This window comes from Vipera ursinii (genome assembly GCF_947247035.1).
Source record: "Vipera ursinii genome assembly, chromosome: 12".
In the NCBI taxonomy this organism is placed as follows: Eukaryota; Metazoa; Chordata; class Lepidosauria; order Squamata; family Viperidae; genus Vipera; species Vipera ursinii.
The window spans coordinates 589,897-613,416 of NC_139525.1; the positions used below are offsets into that span (position 1 = coordinate 589,897).

At 55.9% G+C, this 23,520-nt stretch overlaps 1 protein-coding gene across 1 annotated transcript; it reads right to left on the reverse strand.

The window, feature by feature from the left end:
• Nucleotides 1-226: 226 nt before the first annotated feature.
• On the reverse strand, nucleotides 227-21,698 carry NLGN3 (neuroligin 3; the record flags this gene model as incomplete). Its single annotated transcript, XM_083372088.1, is given in 12 exon segments — nucleotides 227-1,474; nucleotides 2,096-2,885; nucleotides 6,255-6,440; nucleotides 7,667-7,816; nucleotides 9,769-9,828; nucleotides 13,952-14,011; nucleotides 14,945-15,443; nucleotides 15,447-15,478; nucleotides 15,481-15,517; nucleotides 15,519-15,548; nucleotides 15,550-15,602; nucleotides 21,668-21,698. Coding segments are annotated over 12 exon segments (2,778 nt in total). The 3' UTR covers nucleotides 227-624.
• Between the last annotated feature and the right edge of the window lie 1,822 nt (nucleotides 21,699-23,520).

Here is a 23,520-nt window from a genome sequence, read left to right on the forward strand (position 1 = left end):
AACCTTTACAAAGGACAAAACATGGTGTCTCCGTTAGTGTTTAAAGAACTAAAGATCTGCTTAAAAAATGTCTTTTGGAAAGAAACAGACAAACAGACAGTATCTCCGCAACATGAAGAGTGTGATATGGAGCCAGGGTACCAAACAGTACCTGCCAGGCCCAGCATCAAGACCAGGCATCCAGGATCCAGTATGGGGTTTAGACTGCCTGCCCCCCAATGGCACCTGTCCAAGAGCTCCAGGAAGTGCCAGCCACCTCCAGCCACAAGGTGGCAGCTAAGCTTGTGGGAGCCGTTCTCTGTGGCTCTAGGTTGGTAGAGAGAGACTGGCAAAGCTCTGTTCCAAGTGTGCCCACTGGGAGGTGCCCAGGCAGAGTCACTCACAGTTGTTCCAAGAGGCGAGGGGCTGCCCTGGGCTTCCTTGGTAGTGCCAGCTGGACCGGGAGCACAAAGGGGTCACTCAGCTCAGGGCAGCCCAGGGGTTTCGCCTTCTCTGCTGGACTCCAAGAAGCCTCTGCTGCTCTGGAGATGAGGAGAGCAAAGCACTTGATACTACGAGCCAAGAGAGTTGCCACGTCTGGCCCCACAGCCCAAGGTCCAGTGAGGCGGAGCGTGTGCATGGCAGCTATACCCGGGTGGTAGAGTGTGAGTGAGGGAGCCCAGTACTGCTAAAGCTGGCAGCAAAGGTGTTGTAGGGGTGCAAGGTCTGCAGCCCCACCAGGGAGTTGGGGATCATGGTGATGGTGTTGGGTGTCATGAGTGGAATGTCGTCGGGTGAGCGGCGCAACGTGAGCGTGTAGTCGGGCAAGGCAGTGAGTCGGAGGGCATCGTGGGTCGGCACTGCCTCGCAGTCTCCGTGGTGGGACTGGTTGGTCTGCAGAGACGGGATATCCTCTTCTGGGGTATGCCCGATATCGTTGGTGGCCGGTGCATGCTGTGGGCTGGGCTGGCGGTGGGTGTCCTGCCGTCGCTTGTCCTTCCGGTAATAGAGTGCTGCGAAGGCCAGAACGTTGAGGAAGAGAAGGGAAGCCCCCACAGCAATCGTAACGCTCAGCTCAGTGGAGTAATCCCGGGGGTTCTCCACCAGGAGCGTGCCTGCCCCGTCCTGCTCGGGGTTCCACTTCTCCTGCGAACCCTCGCTGGTGTAGGCAGTGGAAATGGCTGGCCGTTTGGTGCTCCAGGCCTTCCCATTGGGACGGCGTGCCATGTGGGAATTCTGGGTGGTGTCAGGTGGCGGCACCTTTGTGGTGGTGGAGGTATAGTGGAACATGTCGTGCAAGTTGTACAGATGTGGGACCAGATGCTTCCAAAAGGCAACCTTGGTGGCACGGTAGTGGTCACGCACCCGAGGCTTGAGGCCAATGTGCAGGTAGAGCTGATCACGTGGGTTGTACTTGGACCAGGCGACTTCCTCAAACCGATTAGCCTTGGTGTGGATGAACTTGGTGTCCTGGGGGACGGGTTTGTTAGGGTCCCTAAAAGAGAACGAGAGCAAGAATGAGGGAGAAAGCATGCCAACAGCAATCCCTAGTGTGCCATTAATCAGGGGGCTCCCTGGGGGGGATTGTTCCCATTGGAGAACAAGCAGGGACTCCAATATATGGACAAATTCCCTGTCTTTCGAGGGCTGCAGAGAACTGAGCCTTTTCAGAACAAAAATTCATTCAGCTTGGCAAAGACCTAGATTCGTGTTTCAGTAATCTGAAGGATTAAAACTGGACTTTCCCTAAATCACACTGGCTGGGAACTCTGAGAGCTGCAGTCCCAACACATCTGGAGGGGAGTAGGCTAGAGAAAGCAGATCTAGGGGCTCAATCCTTGAGGGGCACCGGAGAAAAAGCAACCTTCAATGCCCTACTGGTCCAAGGAGAACAGATATTTCTTTCATCCTTTCCCCCCTTCCTCTCCTTTATGAGATGCCTGTCCCCATTTCCTCCCGCACACCCTGATCCTGACTGCAGAGGGTCTTTCCCTGTCCAATTCCACACAGCAGAATTCCAAAGGAGTGCCTGGCTCTGCCCTCTGGGAGTCTCTGGGAGATGCCAGCCAGCCACCCTGCAAAACCCACAAAAGCAGCCTGGGGAGGGGCAACATACCCAGTCTTTGCAAAGTTAGTCCAGTAGGTCATAACAACAGCACTGAGCATGACGTCATTCTTGGAGAAGTTGCAGGGAAAGAGGTCGGTGGGGCCAATCATGGGAGTCCCAAAGACGTAAGGCACCTCGTCTCCATGGGCCGCATCAGACCAGGGTGGCTTCATGAGGCTCTGGCAGTGGTGATAAAAAGCGTAGAAATATGTGGGGGACCCATAGCGAGCGTGAAGGTCAGCGGTCACCACTGATGGCTCAACCCACTGGTGGTCAGTGAAGAGGGCCACCAGGGTCTTGCGTCGAGTTTCTGGGTTGTCCCGGTCAGCCCAGTCTGTGTACATGAATTTGATGGTCTCACGCAGGGTGTCTTTACCCTCTGGGTAGCCGTACAGGTTGTCCACAAAATTGGAGACAGAATAATCAAAATCGCTGCCTGAAACACCATCCTCTGGGTCCACGACGCCCTCCACAAACTTCAGCCCCTCACCCTGGTTGACGCCAAGCATTATGTCATAGTTGAGGAACTCTCCCTGCTCCATCAAGATCTCTGGGTCATCTGGGATGACGTCCCCATCGATGACTGGCCCAAATGCCACATGGTAGCGTGCTGGCTGGATGTCCTGCTCCACCAGTTCCTTGGCAGTTTTCTGCCTCAGGCAGTCCACCATGTCCACAGTGTCAAGAACGTTGCAGCCCACTTTGTCAGCCAGCAAGCTGGTGTACTTCACGGGCTGGTAGTTTACTGCCCAACTGGACAGCGCGGAGCCACTCTGGATGATGGCTCTCTGAAAAAGACCTGTGAGGCGAAGATACAAGCATACAGAAAAGGATGTGCCACCCACGAACAGGTTTCAAGAGAGCTGCTGCTGAAGGGATAGCAGACCAGCAGGCTGTTCTCTATTGCAACCAAGCAAGACAGATGGCCCAACAGAAAAAGCTCCTCTCCAGCCACGCCGGCTCCTTTGTCCAAGACTAAGATGCAGGACGCAAATCCTGGGCTTGAGGCCTTAGCACAACCCCCTTCTCATCTCTGTTAATCCCTCCCTGGCAGCCATGCCATGTCAGCCTTGCACCCGTCAAGCGACCCTGGTCCTGTTCCACCCAGTCTCCGGGAACAATGGACAGGAGTGGGAGAAGAGGTGCTCTCCCCTCCCCTGCCTCAGACAGGGCAATCTGAAGCTGGCATCGTGGGGGTTAAGCTGTGGTACTTAACCCTGCGTGTTCCACAGAGAACAGCCTTCATTTCCTGCCCAGCTGGGCCCCACTCCGTGCCAATGTGGGCTCAGCAAACTGCACATTCCCCAGGGGCACAAAGGAGCCTTTTTGCTGGCGGGAACACAAGAGGCCGAGGATGCCGGGCCTAGGAAGCCAGCCCACAAAGGCCCTGAGGCTTGCAAAAGAATGCCAGGCCGGGCTGGGTGCCAAGGTTCCTTCCGTGTGGCTTGTCCTCAGAATACAAAAAGGTCCAGGAAGTGCAGCCTCTGCAGCTGAAGCCGGAAGAAGGGGCAGAGGGAAGGAGGGCAGGAGCTCCACCACCAGCTCCTGTAGCCCCTCTGCCTCCAGGTAAAAAAGGGGATGCATCTTTGCTACAAAACTGGGGGAAGGGGATGATTTTTATTTATTGTCCCCCACCCCCATCCCTGCGCTCCCTTAAAGCAACTCTGCAGCTTGCAGGGGTACACCCCTTTTCTCCCTTGAAAGACTCTTACAAAATCTTGTTCTCCCCAGCCCCCCCCCCATCAGTCACCTTCCAATCACCAAGTGTCTGAAGCTGCTTCAGCTTCCAATCCACCAGGCTGCATCCCAGAGGGAAGGACTGCCAGCTGTGCCTCTGAAAGCGGCTCAGTGTCTCTGGGCTCACCCCCAAAGCAGCCTCCCTCAACCTGGTGCCCATGCTTCCTCGGTTCTGATATCTTGGCAGTTGAAGCCCCACCCGGAAGCGTTGGGGTTGGGAGGGACCATTGGCCAGTGGTTCCTCACCAACAAAACCCGTTACGCTACCGCTGAACAGGAGAGCTGGGCTAGTTCAGGCCATCCTACCACGTGGCAAGGTAAAGCTGCAGCCAGCTGGCCGGGGCATCCCTCCCCCTTGCCCACCTGCTGTACCAGCCCTGAATGCAGCTATTTGAATATTCTCCTGGTGGTTCTGGATGAGCTTCTCAGGCCCCAGAAATGCATGTCCTGCAAATGACCAGAGCTAATTCTATCACTTTCCAGCTGCTGGGTAGCAGAAACGGATAAATATCTTCTGCACACACAGCAAGATGCAGAAATAGCTTCTGCCTTTTTTCTCCACCTGGGGGACACCCCCCCCCCCAGACACTATGGGCAAAGTAGAAGACTGCTTCTTTCTCACATCTGGGGAGGGGCAGCTCCTGCCTGCTTTATTGGCTCACAAAAGAGCACTTGGATGGAGTTTGGCTGTGCAGAGGAGGCGGGAGCCCTGCAAAGGAGCGTCTCCTGGGTCACTCTGGGGCTTCTGCTCGGCAGGCAGGATTCTAGCTGGTGCCTAATGCATTCCGGCATGGGAGAGGGGCGGCTGAGCACCCTCCAGCAAGCAGAGGAAGGCAGCCACGCCTGAGGAGACCCTGGGGCTACCTTTGCTTGCCTCCATTCCTGGGAGATGAGATCCCTTTGGTGGTTCAGGCAAACAAGGGATTTGGGGTGCAGAAACCCCAAGGGGCCCTTCCCCCTCCCCTCTGCATCACTGCTAATAAATGTGAGATACGGAGGCTCTCCTACATTGGGGACACCCTCCCCCCCTGGTGTCGACACTGCAACGATCTTGGCTGAAGCCATTTTTCCTTCGTTTTCGGTTGCCCAGTAGAATACTTTGGCAGGCTTTCTAACGAAAGACTCAGCCCAGCAAAAGTCAGGCAGCTAGGACCTAATTTGCCCACAGGGCAAATTATTGTTTAGTCTAACCTTAAAACCACTCATCCCCCCTCCCAGTACTGCAATTCTGGGAACCTGTGTGCTTGGTCCACCCTGCCCTAATATTACGATGCTTTTGACCACGAGACAGACATTGCTAGCAGCAGCCCACCCTGACTTCTGTGCAGCGGATCCTCCTCAAATAACCCAAAGGAGTGATAACATTAACTAGACTGGGGTGAAGGGGGGGCATTTGCAGGCAGCTTGGCTAATTCCAATGCTCCAGGAGCCATAAAAATACCATGGAAATATGAGCAAAGCTGCTGTGCTACTTTTTCAGCCACTGCAGGAACTCCTGTGCAGCAAACTGGACGCACAGAAGCTGCTGAATGTCTAATTAAAAAGCAAGACATCTTTCCAAACCCCAAGGGAGCATCTATGCTGGATTACCCATCCATGAGGATGGCATGGATGGCATGGATGGCAGGAACAGGGACAAGTGTAAATACTCTTAAAGCTGTCCCAACAGTGACGCTGGGCTGGAAGCCACCCTGTTTTTAACCTGCAGAGTCTTTCTTGATGGACTCTAGAGCTGGAAGGGCCCCCCGGCATCAAGCCGGCCCACCTGAGACACACCTCCACCTTCCCGGAGAATGTCTTTCCCCCCCCATCTACAAAAGGTTCCCACTCTTCCCAAGATCAGCCAGCCAGGATTCAGATGCAGAAGGGGCAAAGAGGGCTGCACAGCCTGACTTTTCAAGGCTTTGCTTGGCAGGTGTTGGGGGCTTGGGCCCATCTCCGCAGTTGTGTTTTCTGAAGGAGATTGAAAGTCCTCTGGCCAGGCTATCCTGGACCATATCTGGCCACAGGTTGCAGCTTCTGAAGACTGTCGGCATCTGCCCTTGGAGAAACTATTGAAGCTGGCTTGGCAAAGGGAATATCCTGAGGTCTGTTTAATTTGAGGAAATCTTACCTGTGCAACTGTCATCTGATGTGTCTCACCCTGGCAAAGAACCTGCTTCAGCCTCTAAGCACTTGTTACCAACTGTTTTCCAATCGTCTTTGTAAATTTCAATTGTTAGCTTATTTTGAAACAGAAGTTATTGTTGCCTCCCCCTTGTAATCCTGAATGCAAAGATACTAGTGCACTTTGAATCTTGTAATTCCACATTATTACAGGAACAAATAGACTATGATAAAAACATGGGGGGGGTCCAGAGAGGAGCGGGTGCAGGAAGAGGGGAAACTTGGGGACTTCCCCTCTTGGGAGAGGCCAAAAGGCTTCCCTTACCTTCGGAGTGGTGCGACAGGGTGAGCAGGCTGACGCAGGAAGCCCCAATGCCTGACCCAAAGACGGTGATGCGCAAAGGGTCGCCGCCAAAGAAGGCAATGTTTTCGCTGATCCAGCGCAGAGCCTGGATCTGGTCCAAGAGACCATAGTTGCCTTTGGCAGCCTGGTCGCCGGTGCTCAGGAACCCTGCAGGCAGCAGAGGAAAGCCAGTTGCTACCCAGCCAGGATGGGGCTCCTCAGCCAGACCCTCCATCCCCCCTCCCCACTGCTGTTTCCTCCTCTCCCCCATGTGAGATTTCCAGGGAGTCTTTTGCCAGGGAGATGCCCCCGTGCCCTTTCCTCAGCCTGCGTGGGCTGAACGAATCTGCTCCCCATCTTTGCGGCCATCTGCCCCGATGCTCAGCTGTTCATTGGGACCTTTCTGTCCTTGGTTGGATGTTACTCTTAGACTGGACCTAGAAAAGCAGGCTTTAAATGCCTCTCTGGCTTCGTCTAATGCCAAGCCAGTGAAAAACTTAGTGGGTTTCAAGATTTTGAAATGTTTGGGAGCTCGTGAATTCTGCAAGCCCAGGAAAGGGATCAATCCGGAAATGAGGTGAAACGTATTGTAGGAATCTAGGGTGAATCCCGCAGGAGTTCAGGTCAGCTTCAGCACCCTGGCATGCAGGCTCACAAGCCGAGTGTGTCATTTCTAGGCTCCTGACCCAGGTGCAAATCCACCCAGGAATAGGCTGCTCCTCTGCCTGGAGACTGCTGCAGCTCAACCCAGGCACCCTCAAAGGCCAAGTCACCATCTGGAGTTAGGGGACCAAGGGCCGTCCCGAAAGTCAAGGGCGGAGCTGTTTGTCTATGGAGCAGGCACAAACCTCTCGGAGAAAGAAGGCCTTTCCCAGATGGAAGGGAAGCCTTGACCCCGCCTGCCTCCCACACCAAGGAAACCCTCAGGATCCAGCAGGCGGCTTCTGGAGGTGACCTGGTAGCGCCCCAGCAGGACCACGGGATACTCCCTCTGGGGAGGCATATGAGTGGTACTTGCTGAGTAGTGCAGAGAGGAAATGGATAAACAGGGTTTTTACAATATTTAACCACAGATCAATACTTGCTCTCTGCGGGGCCATAATGGGCAAACACAAGGGAACTCCTAGGAACACAGAGCGGCTTTCACGTCTGTCAGTTTGGCCGAGGGCCTGCCCTGGGGGCCACGTGCCAGAAGGGGAGGGAACCCCTTCACGGGAACTGGTGCAAAAAGTGGGGGTGCCAAAGCTGGGGATCTTGCTCCCTGCAGGACCCTGTTCTCATTCTCCCCAAAATGCTAAGGGATGTGGTGGCTCTCCGCAACGTCTCCAGAGGCCCCCACTGGCCTCCCCAAGTGGGCTGGAGTGCAGGCAGGTCTGTGGTGAGAACCTCCATACCTAGGACTCCCACACGGTAGTTGAGAGTGATGACGATGACGTTCCCGTAGCTGGCCAGCACACTGCCATCAATCATGTTCCCGGTACCTTCCATGTAGGAGCCCCCATGGATGTAGACCATCACCGGCTTGGCCCCGCTGTCTCGGATGTCTGCAAGGGGGAGAAGCTAGAGACAGGAGTCTGACGTGACCTGCTGGGCACCCACCCTTGGCCCACCTGGACCCTTCCTAGGGAGGCAATTGGAAGAAGAGGCACGGCAGGGACCTCAAGCTCTCTGGTTTCCGGCCTGGCAGACAATGTGGGAAGGTCCCAAGGCTTGCAGGAGCTCCCTGCGGTCCCTTGTGCTCTGGCGGCTGGGACTGAGCCCTAGAAAGATGGCGTCACCAGGGAGAGGAAGGGTTGGAAACAGCACCTCTCCTTTCACTAGGTAAATATTCTGGGGGGTGGGGAGGGAGGGAGTAGCCCGTCCCTTTGGAGAAGCTGCTGCTTCACCAGAGACTTGCTAGCAGAGATACACTCAACGGTCCTGCAAGATTCACCTTCCATCCCCCTTCCCCTCTTCCTCATTTCAGTCAAGTGCCCCTGGCACCTGAACTGGGATGACGGCCTGTGCCCCCACAGCAGCTGGCCCTGCCTATCCCATCCATGCCCTCAACGCAGCAGGAGGAGCAGCCTCTCAGCTCTCCAGGGATGCACACAGGCTTAGAGCTCACACTCCTGGGAGCTACAGTCCCAAGGCAGAGGTGGTCACCTGGCACTGCCCTGTCAAGGATTCCCAGAGGGGGCTCTTTGTCCAACTGGGAGAGTCCCAGAATGCCTACCACCCTAAAGCAAGCAGACATTGTAAGTACAAACATTACAAGCAGAAAATCAGCAAGAAGGACCTCCTGGCAACGTCTGGGCATTTTCTGTTAAGACAGGGACCTCATCTGCCCTTGCCAAGAAGGGACGTGGAAGGGCTTCTCCAAGGAGATGAGGGGGCAGCAAAGCCCACCAAGGGCTAAGAAAGGAGCAAAGGAAAGAGGCTGTCCCTTCACCCCCCTTCCTCCATTATTGTCCTCAACCTAGGAAAGACAAAGTGCTGACCACAAGAATGGCTCCTAACATGCCAAACAACATTCCCAACAGGGCTGCCAGCGTTGACTCCCAAAAGCACCTCCATCCTGGCTAGTAGGCCTTCGCCTCGGGCATCCGCTTCCAGACCTAGCCCACCAGCTCAGTTGTGCTGGCATTCCAGTTCCCTTTTGGGAAGCATGCCTCTTTGTGCCTGAAGGGCAGCAGATGCCCTGAAGGAGGTCCTCGGGAGGCCTTCGTGCTTCTCTGCCAAGCTGTTTTCACAGGTTGGCTGGGATTTTCTTGGGTGTCACCTTGACCTTTTCCTTCCAGCGAAATTGACGGGCATCTGGCACAGAGGATGCTTTTCTCAGGATTAAATGGCAGCCCCTGCAGGGAGGGAAGCAAGCAAAGCCAGGTCTCCGTGCACAAGGACACTGCTGCCTGTGGCATGGACAGAAATTGGCAGAGGGGCAAGCTGCAGATCCCGTTCTGTTGCAGGAGGGCACCACTTCATCCTCTGCCCAATGCCAATGGCGCCCTTTGCAGCCATGTTTCCAGTGCCCCTCCTGCCCAGAGTTGTGCCTCCCTGCCCTCCAAAGCGCCGTGCCCCCATGCCCCCCCCGCCTTTTGCAGAGGCTCCTCCAGCCAGGAAATAGCCCCCTTCCCTGAGCGCCTGGCTGGGGGAAAGAGCAGCCAGGGGGTGTGCTGAGGACTCGGGCTGGACCCAGCGGGGGGGGGACGAGAATGGCAAGCACCACTTTCTCCCAGAGGCGCTGCTCCTGCAAGTGACCTTCTGTGTGGGGAAAGGCCAGAAATCCAGAGCGTCTGAGCTGAGAGGGACCCTGCAGCCCCTGGTCTCACCTTCCCAGCCAGCAAGCAACCCAGGGCAGGGGGCAGCAGGGCTCCCTCCCCATCCAACCACTCAGCACCCAGAGAGACATAGACACAAACGGGGGGGGCAGCAGCAATGAGGACGTGCATGAGAGAGAGATGGAGGGAGGGAGAGTGGGTTCATGCATTGACAGCCACTTGGCACACGCAAATACCTTCGTCTTCATCCCCGTCATTATCCGCTAAGTCCTCGCCCTGTTTCTTAGCGCTGGAGCCTGGGGACCAAACACGAGGAGACCGAACAAAAAGGAAGAAGGGGGCAAAAAAGAGAAACCAAAACAGGAAGGAAGAAAACAAAAGAGAATTCAAACATAGCATGGCTGCAGAGAAGGTGGGAAGGTCACCTGGCCCAGGCTTCTGCTAAGCCTCTGGCACCGCTCAGACCTGCGGCAGCAGCACTGGGGAGGGGGCAGAGGCTTTCCTCAGCAGGGGCCTGTCCCCAGGGTCAGGGAAAAGGCCAGGCGGAGCTCGCGGGGAGGGCAAGGCCAGCTGCAGAGGTCACGCCTGAAGGAGGAAGGAGGGGGCAGCCCACCGGACCTGTCCCTGCGAAGCCAGCCTGGATGGCCCCTGAGGTTCGGGGTGGCATCCCTCGAGTGGCAAGCCCTCTTTGGATGCGGACACGGGCCTGGCATAGTTGTTGTGGGCATCACCGTCTAGCAGCCAAAGGGTGGAAACTCTGAACTGCCGTGGGACGAATATTTGTGCCCTTGGCATGACAGGTCACTTCCACTCAGGATTGCACAACAAGTCCCTTGACTTGTGCATTTGCTTGCACCAGCCTGTGGCACGTGGAGGGCCGGGGCTGTGGTCATCTCCCTAAAGGTCTTATGGTGACCTCCAGAACTACCCTCGGCTCTTGAATATGAACTGGCCCTTGCCACAAGCTCCTCTGGACTTTGGCTTGCCCACATGCCAACCAGGTGCAGCAGATATGGGCTCTTTCTGTTGCTCTGCAGGTGTCCCTTCTTTGCTGCTCCCTTGAGAAAAGGGGGCTGGAGAAGGCCTGGCAGGATGCTTTGGGGGCTCTGTGTGCTCCTGGAAGCAAACCTTAAACATCTGCAGCACCCCAGATAAATGCACACTGAAGGCTCCTATCCCCATCTGGCCCCGGCCACCCTGGGAAGCATTCAGTCCAGCATGCCAAAAAGGCCCTGCCCATCTTAGGGAAGAGTCAGCAAGCGCCCAGCTGCCCATCCAGCCTCTGAGAGGTCGGATGCTCCACCCTTATAGGACAAAGTCCTGGGCCAGCCCAAGGGGACAGATTTGGGAGACTTGCATGTGCCTCCACCTTCCCCTCTGCCGGGCTGCCACACAACGAGGCTCCGGCCTGGATCAGCTGAGAGCAGAACAAAGCGCTCCTGTCTCCAGCCGCTGCTGCTCAGATGCCAGGCCTGCACGGTCACCATGGAAACCAAGGCAGAGAGAGGCTGCGCTGGTCCTCCTGCTCGTGGCTCTGCAGGGCGCATCAACCCGGCCCCGGCCATGTTCCTCCAGATCCCCAGTGCAATCTGGGGGCAGGGAGGAGTACACTTTGCCCGGGCCATTACACGGCTGGGGTGCATCCGGAGATGAGCAACCTGCCCAGCCAATCCCCGTTCAGAGGAAGCTGTGGAGAGGCAGCTGAGGAGCTGCATTGGAGGGATCAGCCCAGGGCGGGGGATTATGGGCAAAGCCTGGTAGAGGGTTCATGGGCACTGTGCAATGGAGCAGCCATGCGCAATATGGCCGACAGAGCCAAGCCAGCCCTGGCCCAGGCACGGGTTACTTTTGACCCCTGGCAGCCGGAGGGAGGGAGGGAGGGAGCGGGGAAGGTATGTCCATCTTCCACCAGGATGAGGAGGAAATGAGGAAGGGGTGATTGATTTCTTTGCTCTGGTGGGAACCTGCCACGCCACATCAAAGCTGAATGAAACGAAAATGCTTTAGAGATGGTGCAAAAGAGAAGCACCAGTGACTCAGCTGACATGGATACCTTCTCCTTTCCATCAGTTTTAGGTGGAGAGCAAATTCTTGCTTGACAGATTAACCAGGATATGAGCACAAGCAGAATCCACAGCCACACTGGAGAGCCAGCGAGGGGGAAACATCTGAGCTAAATTGGGCCCAGCTGTGAAGGGGCAGACAGACTTAAAATTAGCCCCATCAGCCCCATAAGGGCACAATTCCCATAAGCTGCAGGAAATTTGTCAGAAGCTGATTTGCAGTGACTCCTCACTGGGAAACAGCCATTCCTAACTTGGCCTCCCTCCCTGAATAGCGGGGCTGGAGGTGCTCCTGAAGAAAGCGGGCAGATGCAAGCCAAAGAAGAAAGGGAAATAGCTATTTTGGTATTTATGGGGGTCCTTCCCCCAAAAGGCATGCGATACCGTCCTTCTCCAGGATTGAACCCTTCTCCTCATCCTGGTTTTGTGACATCGGGTTGAGTGGGCCCCAGAGTCGTTACGGGAGAGAAGCAGCTTCTCTGATGCCCCCCCCCCCCGTTGCAATGGGATGCCTGGGGGTGGGGTTGGCTCCTCCTTGAAACTGTTCAGGGTTAACTTTCTCCAGACCCACTTTCTCTTTCCTGGAGAGTCCTACATCAGCATTCGTCAATGGGCAAGTCAAAGTATGTAGCTGCATTCACACAAAATGCTAAGCCATCCCTAGTTGGATTCACACAATGCACCGAAGCATAATCCCCGACTAAATGAATGCTACTGGCAGAGTTCTCCCAAAATGCTTAGGCTCTCACAGTCATGTGCCTGCCTTCTAGCTAACCATGTCTTCCTTGCTGGTAATTAGGGTTTGCTGAATGGCCCACATGGACTGGGTTCGTAGATGCACTAAGCCACGGTTTACAAACCACCACAGCTACTTCAGGAAGACTGCTAGCCCGGTCACAGCCTTCCCTGCTTTCCTGGGCAGCTGTGTTTGACTGGAGCCCCAGGAATTGAGGGCTCCCACCCCCCCCCCCTTCAGGGAGAGAAGGGGAACCCAAGCAGATGTTCCGGGTTCAAACAGAGGAAGCTACCTGGGGGTGGGAAAGTCTTTGCTTAAGCTGCTGGGATGGGAAGCTGCCTCACATGCCTGAAGCCACCAGCCCTCTGTGTGCGTTTGTGTGCAGGTGTGCCGGCAATGCCCACTAATTCTGGTCCCCCCTTAACTGCTTGGTATGACTCCCTCCTTTGCTCCCTGAAGCCCCTTCTAAATTGCTGCATGCTTTTGGCCATTTGGCTGGGAATGACAGGAGCTGAAACCCAACACGCAGGGGTCGGGTGGGGTGTCCACAACCTGGGGGATCTGCCCTCTGGAGTCCAATCACATGAAATGAGCCCCCCCTCCTCCTTTTTCCCACTGGAACGCCTCCCTTTGATTCAAAAGTCAGGGATCAGTTTCCTCTTCCTTGGGAAGAGCTGTCCAGTCCCCAGGCGCCCCACAGGACAGCGGGAGTAGAGCAGGGGAAAAGCCCGGAGCGGCTTCAGCCATCCCCGCAACAGGCCCGGTTGGGTGACATTTCCAAAAGCTCAAAAGGAGATTGGCACCTTCATGCCTGGGCCGTGGCGAAGGAATAACAGAGGAGACTTGGGTTGACCCTTTGTGAGGAGGAAGGGGGGCACAGAGCCAGCCAGCTCTTGAGGGGCTGCAGAGGTTCCCTGCCTGCTCCTCTCCACTCCTGGCCAAGGCTGGGGGGGGGCAGCTCTGAAAAGACAACTGGGGCAAAGCAGACCCAGAGGTAGCCCCGAAGCCAGCCTTCCCCGGGAGGCAAGGGGAGTCCGGCTCAAGAGAGGAAGGAGCTGTGGAGTTGCCGTTCTGCCAGGTAGAGGGAGGAGCCCAGCGCAGGGTGTGCTGCCCTGTACCTGCTTAGGGACCCAGGGGCCACAGTGGCAGGGAAAGGGCGCCCACTGCATGGGGGTTGCTGTGGCGGGGCAGCCACTCCCCTCTTGCAGTGTCCGGGCCGGCCAGAGAAGCAGGCCAGAAGCAGGGCATCCTTAGTCCTCTGCCCGCTGGCGTGGCCTTTCCCAGAACTGCTGAGAAGGAACTGGGCAGAATCGCCTTCCAGTCGACTCTGGATGCAAAGCCAGCTCCAGCCCAGTGTGGGACAGGGGAGAAGGGAGCCCTCTCCCCTGCCCTCCCAGCGATAGGCAGCCAATGCCATCCAGCTGTTCCTAGGTGGGAATGCCAACCCCCCCCCCAAAAGAGAGGGTGCTCTCCTGGAGGACTGGCCAGAGAGCCCTTCCAAGTCAATAAGGCCCCCACCCCCACCCTGCTGTGGCATGGGGCAGGGCAGGCGCCCCCTGGCGCTCACTCTCTCACTTGCCTCTCTCTGTGCCCTCTGCCAGGCCCCGGCTCGCTACCTACCTCCTTTCCTACATATTTTCTTGTTGGGTTTTCGGGCGCATTCCTTGGAAATCCGTTTTACTGTAAAATGAATAAAAGACTACAAAATAACAGGAGGCCCCAGCGGAGGGTGTGGGCATGCAACCCATCCTTCTCCCCACTCCACTCCCACCCAGCCCCCCACCCCCTTTGGGGCTGACCACAGGGAGGGCAGAGGGGAGCAGAGCAGCAGCTGCTCTGGGGCATCTCTGAGGCCAGGCAGGGTGCAGGAGAGGAGGGCCAGTGAAGCGTGAAGCCCCCTCCTCCCTGCCTGGGGAGGGGACCAGCTCCCCCAGTGCTGCTGCTCCCCTCGACAGGGCCAGGGTCTCTTGGTGGGACCCCTTGCGGTGAGGCCAAGTGTGCTCAGGAAGGGCTACTTACAGTTCCAATGGGGGAGCCCTGGAAAGGAAAGGTTAAGGTGCTTGGCCTCACCACAAAGAGCCCCCCCCCAGCTGCCCTGCTAGTGGAGACCCTCCTCTGACCAGGGAGTGGCATCTGCTAGGCTGAGCTCAAGGACTGGGCGAGGTTTGGAAGAGAGAGAGAGACCCCCCACCAGAACTGTCCTGCCAAGGACCCTCTGGAAACGGGGGCAGGGGGGATGGAGAGAGAGAAGGTTGGGGGAATGTTGACCCTCAGACAAGCCTGAGGGCACCTAGGGCTCCCTGCTGCTCCCCAACCAGCCAGGATACCCTGCAGCTGACCGGAGAGTTCTCCTGTCTTGCCCACCCAGTTAAGGATGAGGATGATGGGGGCAGGGGGAGACGAGCGGAGGAGGAAGGGCCCGTGTGGAGAGAGAGCGAGAAGGAGCACATGGCAGCCGGGAGGGACAAGCAGAATGGCCAGAAATGGATGTGCACAGACAGCCATGCATCGGGAGGAGAGCAAGTGACGGCAGCATGCTCAAACCGCAAAGAGACACGCGTGCACACACACATACAACACACACGTCCTACAGGCACCCCGCTGGGGACTCACCATCCTCGGTGGGGATGTAGATGTTGAGGTACAGACAGTCCTCATTGGGGTCCTGGATGTAAGTGGCCACAATGTCCAGGTTGGAGGTGAACCAGATGGGGAGCATAATCTCGGGCACAGCGGTGTGGATGTTCTGCGGGCACACTGGGGGGAAGTGGGTGGCATTCCGGATCCCCGACCAGGACGGTGGAGGCTCAGGGGGCAGGAAACGCTTGTCCCCAATGGGAGGCGCGGCGTAGGGCACCCCCAGGTACTGGTCCACCGGCCCCAGGATCTCGCTGGGTAGGGGCACCCGCACCCCACGCAGCTTCCCGTAGTGAGTGTTGACGGTGGGCGAGTAGGCCTGGCTCTCCATCCGCACCACGGCTGAGGCGAGGCCCAGGATCCAGAGGGCCAGGTGTGCACCCCACCCGGCAGCCCCCTTGGTTGCTTGCGAGAAAGGTGGGAGGAGAAGCGGGCATCGGCACAATGACCGCCACATGGTCTGGGGAGGGCAGTACTAGACAGTGGGCCTCAAGCAGACTCGGGGGCTCAAAGGACCCTCCAAGGAGGAAGGAGGGCCCTCCAAGGGGGCTCCGTCTGGCAGGCAAAGGCCCAAAATCCCACAGCTCAGGAGCTCTTCCTCTCTGCAGATGCAGCTCTTTGGAGACAGGTGGTCCTACAAGGAGGAGACGGGGGGGGGGGAGAGAGGCAGGTTAATAGTGACCAGTTTGGAGGGGGCAAAGTTCAGCCACCTGACAAGCCTTCTCTTATAGAAAGAAATGCAAGATTCAAAAACCACATCGGGTGTCTGACCAGAAGTTTGGTTCTTGGGGAAGAAGACTCCAAGCCCCAAGGACAGATTCCTCTTTCCACCCCATCTGGAGGGCAATGTTTGGCCCCCGTTCAAAACCAGGACTGCCCCAGAAGGAGGCTCAGTGGTGACTCCAGCATGATCTGGGCTGATGGCTTACTAGGACCAGCATCTCCCAACTGAAGGACACCGGGAACAAATGTTCTTGTGCTGGTGGGCCTTATGACAAGATGGCTTCCTTCCCCATTTGGAGAGTCCCTCAGGGCCTCGGCTGCTACCTCCTCCTCTCCTGGGTGACCTGTTTCAGTCCTGGGAACAATGTGCAAGGTGGCTGTCAAGGAGAGATTCCTGGGTTGTGCTTTTCATTTCCTTCCGGGGGGCCCCAGCTCCTAAGTGCTCAAGAAGGCAGACGCATCTCCTGGTTGCAAAAGTGCTTGCAAAGTTATCCAAATTACATAATACCCTTAAAGGGATAAAAGCTGCTCTTTCCCAGGAATTACATCCAGCTGTCCGAATTCTAGAGAACCATTTTTTGGCCATAGGTACCTGGGGGACGTTTGTGGTGGGGAAAAAGAAGAAGAGAGAAGAAAGCCTTGGAAGGAGCTCAACTAATGGCTAGCTACATCATTGTTCCCCTTGTGGGTAAGTTCAGAGTCCCACAACAGGGAGAGGACAGACGGAGCCCAGCCCACCCTCCTTCGGGATCTGGGCCCCCTTCTGCATTGCTGTGAAGAAAACGGTATGGGGGGGGGTGTCAAGCATTCAGACAAATGTCAAGACTGAGGATGAAGGCCCCCCCCAGGTCAAAGAGACCCCTCTGCCCCCCACAGAAGAGTCCTGGGCGCAAAGAGGAGGTGAGACTGGAGGGTCAGCATGGAAAGGAGCTCCTCATTCTAGCCACGGAAGGGGACAGCTGTGAGTCAAGGCTCCCCCTCTGAGGCTCAGTGAAGCACATGGACTTAGGCGGACTTCAAAATCAGATGCGGGCAAGAGATCACCCACCCAACAGCCTGAAGCAAAAGAGCTGGAAAGGATCTTCCCACGGGCCCATAAATGACAAGATAAGAATGAGTAGATTTGTGGGGAGTGTAAGGGGGGGCTGGAATGAATGTAAAAGAACCTGCAGTAGGAGGGCAATCAGGGCCCGACGAGGACAGTGATGCAGGAGAAAAGTTAGCAGACTTTCGGAGCATCAGCAGACTGTATAAAAGGAAAGAAGACAGAGAAATACAATATGTCGTTCGGTCTGGACAGTTCCAGATGCAGACTGAGAATTATTTGTATCCAATATTTAAGCTGAACTTTGAAAATTAAAGAGCGTAGGTCTCATAAGAACTTTTGACCCTGGCAAACCTATGGTCAGAATGGAAGGTCCATTTAAACAGCACATCCACTACGTTGAACTTAGGTGAAATTGAATTTCGGGAACTCTGGGAAGAGGTCAGAGATTCTGCCAAAACCAAAGCAGAAAATGCATTCCCCAAATCCAAGGAGTTATCATGAAAGTCAGAGACAGATGGAGGACGAGAGGCTTGGACGGAAAAAGAGCGAGTACAACCCCTGAATGCAGAGTGGCAGCATCAAACGAGGAAGGACAATGGAAGGTATCAAAAGAAAAAATGTCTAGAATTGAGAAAAATAAACAAGAGCTGATGCTTTTAGAGAGATCAGATAAACCACGGGAAGATGTACAGCTACTCAAGGATAACCATCCAAAGCTCTAACAAAAGCAAATGAGGTTAGAAGAAGATGGGAAGATTACACTGGAATCATTGCAAGCAGGATCGCAGAACTAGAGAAATATTTGTAAAGGAGCAATTTATTCAGGCACTGGCTCCACTGAAAATGGGGGTACCACAGACAGTAAAGTAGTTATCAGGAGGAAAGTACTAGAAGCACCCCTGAAACTACAAAGAAAGAGCAATTAAACGGCTACCGGCTCTGTGCAGGACTGCAGGGACGAGAACTCCACTGGCAGAGAGCTGCTCCGAGTGGGGCTGTTCCTTGCTTTATGGACCTCAGCAAGCTCTTCAACTGTGGAGATCATGCCAAAATGTGGGATCTATTAAAACAAATGGCCGGGCCATCTGGTTACTCTTGGGGGGAACTTTTGCAATGGAGAAGAAGCTACTGTAAGAATTGGATTTGGAGGAATCAAGTGCCTTAAAAAGAAGTGGAGGTTCTGTTGTCCAATCCTAAATCCACCCCAATGGATCTTTTGAAACTGCACACTTACATCTTCCCAAGAAGCTCTCAGAACATGGAGTTGGACGAGTGCGCCACAGAGACGTCTACGAGAGAGTCAGCTCTCCCCTGGCTGTCTGCGCATGGTGATAATAGTGACACCCACAAAAATAGCTAGCACAAATCTTTGCTAGCACTTCACCCGCTGCATTTCCAAGACAGCCCAGGCACTGCTGGGTGGGCAGACCCCTAGGTTGCTTTGGACCAGCCGGGCTTAGCCACCATTCTTGCTGGTTTCTTGGACCACGTCTGGCTTCCTACCCAAGCAAGGGAAAGCCTTATGGGACCTGGTGCCCTCCAAATGGAATTCCAGGCCATCTGGAGAAGTTCGTACCTCTAATGGCACAGAATAAAATGAGGCACGGAAGCTCTTCTTTTCCAGAAATCTGGAATGCTATCCAGCAAAGAGTCTTTGCTATGGCTTTCCCTGAAGAAGGAGAAGCAGCCAAAGCTCCTTCTCTCACCTGGAAGGCTTTTCAGGGCAGAGCAAAGCCTTCATACACAGCCATCCAGGTGGAACGGCAGGAAAGCTGCTTCGAGGTCTGTCCCACTGAGTGACAAAGCCTGTCTCCACCGCTGGGTCTAGGCCAGGTGATGCTGCAAGCATAATGGGGGCTTTTGTAGCCCTGTGGAGCGAGAAGAGGGGGGAAAAAGACAGAGCTCGGTAAGGCTCAGAAGAGACCATTCACCCCTGACTTTACTACAGGAAAGTCTCTTTGGGGAAGAAGTCTTCGTCTTGCTGGGCTGCAGAGCTCCAGGTCCCCGCAGCTGCCAGTCTCTTCTCGGTAAAAGGGCCCCCTTTGCTTTGTGTGGCCCTCCGTGGTGGAGGCAAACCAATCCCAGCGTTGCTGCAGCAGAGACTGTCATCAGCTGGGCTGCCCCAAACTCTGTGACTCCAATGACAGAGAGCGCCACAGCCTTGTGCCAGACCTCAAGAGGGGTAGGTGTGGGCCTGGCAGCCTCGTCTTGCCCTCTCACCTCCCTAAGCATCAGAAACGTTTCTGCTCAGTCTCCATCCAGCCAGGTCAAATTAAAGAAGCTTATCTAGATAACCTATCATCCTGGTGAATTTCTGCCTAAGCAAAACCCCACCCACACTGCCTTGATGGCTGTGCAAGAAGCCTCTGGTTGGGCCGGGGCCCTACTGAATTTGGCTCCAAGGTCCCGGAGGGGCCTTGGCAAAGCAGCCTCAGGATGTTGAAGGCAGCTTTCCCTCAGCTGATGCTCTCTGGGTGAGCTGGACTACAATTCCCCTCATCCCTAGCCAGCTGTTCTTCATGCAAGAGGTTCAACCTCTGCAAAGCTCCCGGGGGAGTTGGAGAAACCTCTGCCCAAATCTCCACTGCTCCACAGTACTTGAACAGGTGGAGCAGAAGCACATAGGCGGCTCCTGTAAGACTGTCCGGATCTCCCAGTTTTCTCCACCGGAGAAGCCAGCGTTTGACCCTGGAGGTGTCCAAGGAAAAGGGGAGGGGCAGCCATCCCAAACAGGGAGATTCTCCAGTGCTCAGAGGTTCGCGGGCAGCCCTTGCTCCCGTGCACTTGGCTTCAGGAAGACAAGATGGCTGCAGAGGACTCCCAAGAGCATAGCAGGAGAGCAAAGGCATCTGGAAGGAGGCAAAGCCAAATGCTCAAGCTGACCAAATTTTCCCAGGCTGCCCTCCAAGGAGAAGCTGCAAAGGGCAAACTGCTCGGCCAGGGGAAACAATGGGCCCCTTCAAGCCATGCTCAGAGGCAACTGGGGACTTTCTGAGGTGAAGAACACAAGCATAATGTGGTTGGTGGGAGCGAGGGAGGGAGGGAGGGAGGGAGGGAGGGAGGAAGGAAGGAAGGAAGGAAGGAAGGAAGGAAGGAAGGAAGGAAGGAAGGAAGGAAGGAAGGAAGGAAGGAAGGAAGGATCCAGAGACAGAGCAGCCACTTGTCAGCAATAGAGGCAGGCTTCTCTCTGGAGTGCCCCCACCCCTGGAAAATGACTTGTCTGGCCAACTTACATTCCCCACATTCTCCCCCCATTCAATTCTCCTTCCAGGATATCCCTTTTCACAACACAGATTCACACAGCCTGCAGACACAGACAAGCCACAACATGCAATACACTAAGCAGACCCAAACAAGCGTTCAGCCAACGAAGCTGGGCACCCAATAAACTGGCTGAGCCTCCAAGTCTTGAAAGAGCCCTTTGCCTCACCACTGGCCCAGCGCTGAGCCCGGTGGCCAGTCTCCTGTCAACACCCCCTGCCGGTTTCCTGGGGCGGAGCCTGGAAAGGTCTGGAAGACCAGAGAAGCTGCTTCCTGCCGGAGGAACAGCCACCCGTCCAGTGCAGTCTTCTCCAACTTCTGCTGGGCTGCAATTTACATCCACTGCACCTCACAGTAGTGCTGGTTGTCCATGATGGCAGAACTCATCCGACTGAGCTGGAGGGCAGTCAGAGGTCAGGAAGACTCTCTGCTGTGAAGGACCAATGGAGGTGAGCGGCTTCTCTGGTGGGGCCAAGCATCAGGCTAGGCACCATCAGCCGATGGATTTCCACAGTCAGCCCCCCCCCTACAAAAGGCAGGGCGAAATCCAATCACTGCACCCACGTTCTTTAGGGACTGTGCGTCATCTTCACCCACAGCCGCCCTCTTTTAACCTTTGTCTCACTCGGATCTGTTTCGTCTGCAGAGCCCGAAGTCCCAGGCAAGCAGCACTTCCTGCCCTCACCTCCAAACTGGGATCTCCTGTAGGCATCCCAGGTGTGGCCCTTCCCTTTCCACAGGGAGGTTGGGAAGCAGCAGTGTCTGCCATGCGAGGGCTTCCAGGAGTGCCAGTCAACCCATGGCTGCAAGGAGAGGGCTGGGCACAGGCTCCTTCCAGCAGCCAAGGCTCACCCACCAAGTGCTAAGCGGTCTTCACCCAAGGCCTGTGGGGGCTTCACACTCAACCCCGGCTCCGAGGGCTCCAGGGCTTCTGGCCTAAGATCAGGGTCTGAAAGCTCCACAAAGCAGAAGGTTGCTGGGCTGCTCTGGCTGACCAGGGGGGGGGGGCGTGGGGGCAACATACATCAAGCCCCAGCACCTCTCCAGCCTGGGCAGTGTTGATTGTGTCGTGTGAATCCACTTGGAGCCGGGATGCGCTCTGAGTGCATCTCTTTCGGAGACCGATGTCCAGGTGATCTTTGCGGGGCGAGGGGTGTGGAATGGCACCCACAAGGTACTCTAGCCACAGCCGACATGATGTGAGGAGCAGACAGGAGGTCCTTCTCACAGGACAGAGTGAAGACAGGGGTCTTTTGCTGGTGCACCACCTCTTTTACCCACAGCAGATACCCACAGCCAAGTCCCGCCTGTGCCAAGGCAGAAGCTCTGGGAGTCTCAGTCCCATGTGGCTCTACGGGGCACCCCTCTTGCCCAGGGAATTCCAGATTCTACCTGAAGCAGGAGAGACGCATGAGCTTGTTTTTTAAAACAAAGAATGCAGTTTGTCTTCTTCCTGCAAGCAGCAACAGGGAACCAATCCTTCCTTGTCCATTTCTGCCGTCACCCACTACAGCTGTCAGTAAGAGTGGCTGCCCACCTGATGACTTGCAGAGGCAGCCTGATTTTCCTCTGATAGCGGGGGGGGGGGGAGGGGAGCCATTGTCCCCACACATCTGGAGTCCTCCCCCAAGGAAGACAGCTCACAGCCAATCAGAAGCAGCCCTCACCAGCTTTTGATGCTTGTGGCATTTCCCACATGCTCAGTGCATGTCATGTACAGCGCCTTTTCACACCTTGCAGCCAGTCTGTTGTCCAGGCAAGACCCTTGTTGGGGGGAGGGGGGGCTAAGAGGAAGCAGGGAATGTCAGGGTCTTGGCTGCCCAATTTCCCCCACCGCTTCCCACCAGCTGTTTGGGGGACCCATTGCCAGTCGCTGCCTGCAGAGGAACTGCTGCTAGCTCAAAATGGCTCTTTCTCCCTGGCATGGATCCCAGAGGGAGGGGCTTTCCCTGAGCCTTGAACTAGGAGAGCCAGGGATTGGAGGGGACTTGGGGGTGAATCTGCTGCTAACTATGCCCCCTGCTTGCCACGGGCACTTCCTGCCACCCCAGCCTCTCTTGCTTGCCACCCCGGGGAGCCGTGGAGAGCAGGCCCCTGGAAAAACCCCAGCCCTGCTTCTCTGGGGCAAAGAGCTCCACGTCTGGGCCCCCTCCCCACCCAAGCCCCTCCTGTGTGGGCTCAGGCTGATGGAAGGGAGAGCAGGAAAGCCTTGGGCCCTCCTGCTGTGGAAGCCCCAGGACCACCTCCTCCCTGTGTGGCTGATTCGGCAACAGCACCGGAGACCCCAGGAGTCCCGGGTGCTTCTCCCATACGGTTAGCCCAGCCATCTCACAGTGGTTGTCCAAATAAAGGAGTCCATGAAATGAAGCACTGGGCAAACAAAGGAAGAAACCCAGGTCTCCATCCTAACTAGCCATTTGAGGAGACAGATGTTTCTGAGACAGGTGAAGGAATAAATGTGCAAGGAGAAAATAACACATTTTCCTCCTTCCCGCTCACCCCAAGCAGACTTTGGCAACTGAACCTGCCAGCTATCCATCCCAGGAGAGACAAGCCAGCCGGAAGAGGCAGAAGTTCTCAGCTCTAAATGAGCAGGAAGAACACGGGCAAAGTTCACCCATCAACCCACTGACTGGCATCTGTGCCCAGATGGGAGACCCAGAAAAGGCATCAACAACTGCACTCCATTCTGCCCACGGAGCCCAGCTGCGGCTCCCTGTCACGTGGGGGTGGGCTGCTTACCAAGAAGGCAGCTGCCTGCGCACCTTCTGGCCCTGGACTACCTGTCGGCTGAGGACGTACTGCTTACTCACGAGTCAGGGTCTTGCCCTTGGTCCACACTGCTGCATGACCAGAAAGCCATTCCTGCTCCTTAACAAGGCTGTGCCTCCAGCCCACCCCCCCAATCTGGGCACTGCCACTATAGGCCCCTTAGGAAAAGCCTCAGTGGAGCCACAGGGGAAGATGCGTGGGCCTTCTCCTCTCCTGGACACTGAACAAACGGGCCTTGTGTCTTTCCTGGAAGAGGCCAGCCACCAGAAGGAAGGAAGGAAGGAAGGAAGGAAGGAAGGAAGGAAGGAAGGAAGGAAGGAAGGAAGGAAGGAAGGAAGGAAGGAAGGAAAGCTCTCCAGGCTCAGCATGGCTTGCTCACCCCTCAGAACTGTTCTTCCAGCAAATGCAGAGGAACAAGTTACTAGTCCTTTGAATGACATGGATGGAACACCTCTTCTCAGTCTGCCTCTTCCTGGCAGTCTCGGCCAGAGGCACAGGTGGGGAGGCCGGGCCTCCTTCCTGTCACTGCCCCCTTCCTCCTTCTGCCCCCCAGGCTCCCTGAAGGATCTCAGGATTCGGGCCGGATATTGGTGCCACTGAGCAAAGGGAGCCAGGCTGGGGGAGAGGGCAGCCGAGGCGTTGCACCTGCCAGCTCGGTGGGCACAACGAAGGCACTCTGCTCATGTTCAAGGTTCCTCAGTCACTCCAGCACCAGATCAGAGATACAACAACTTCGGTAGGGGGACAA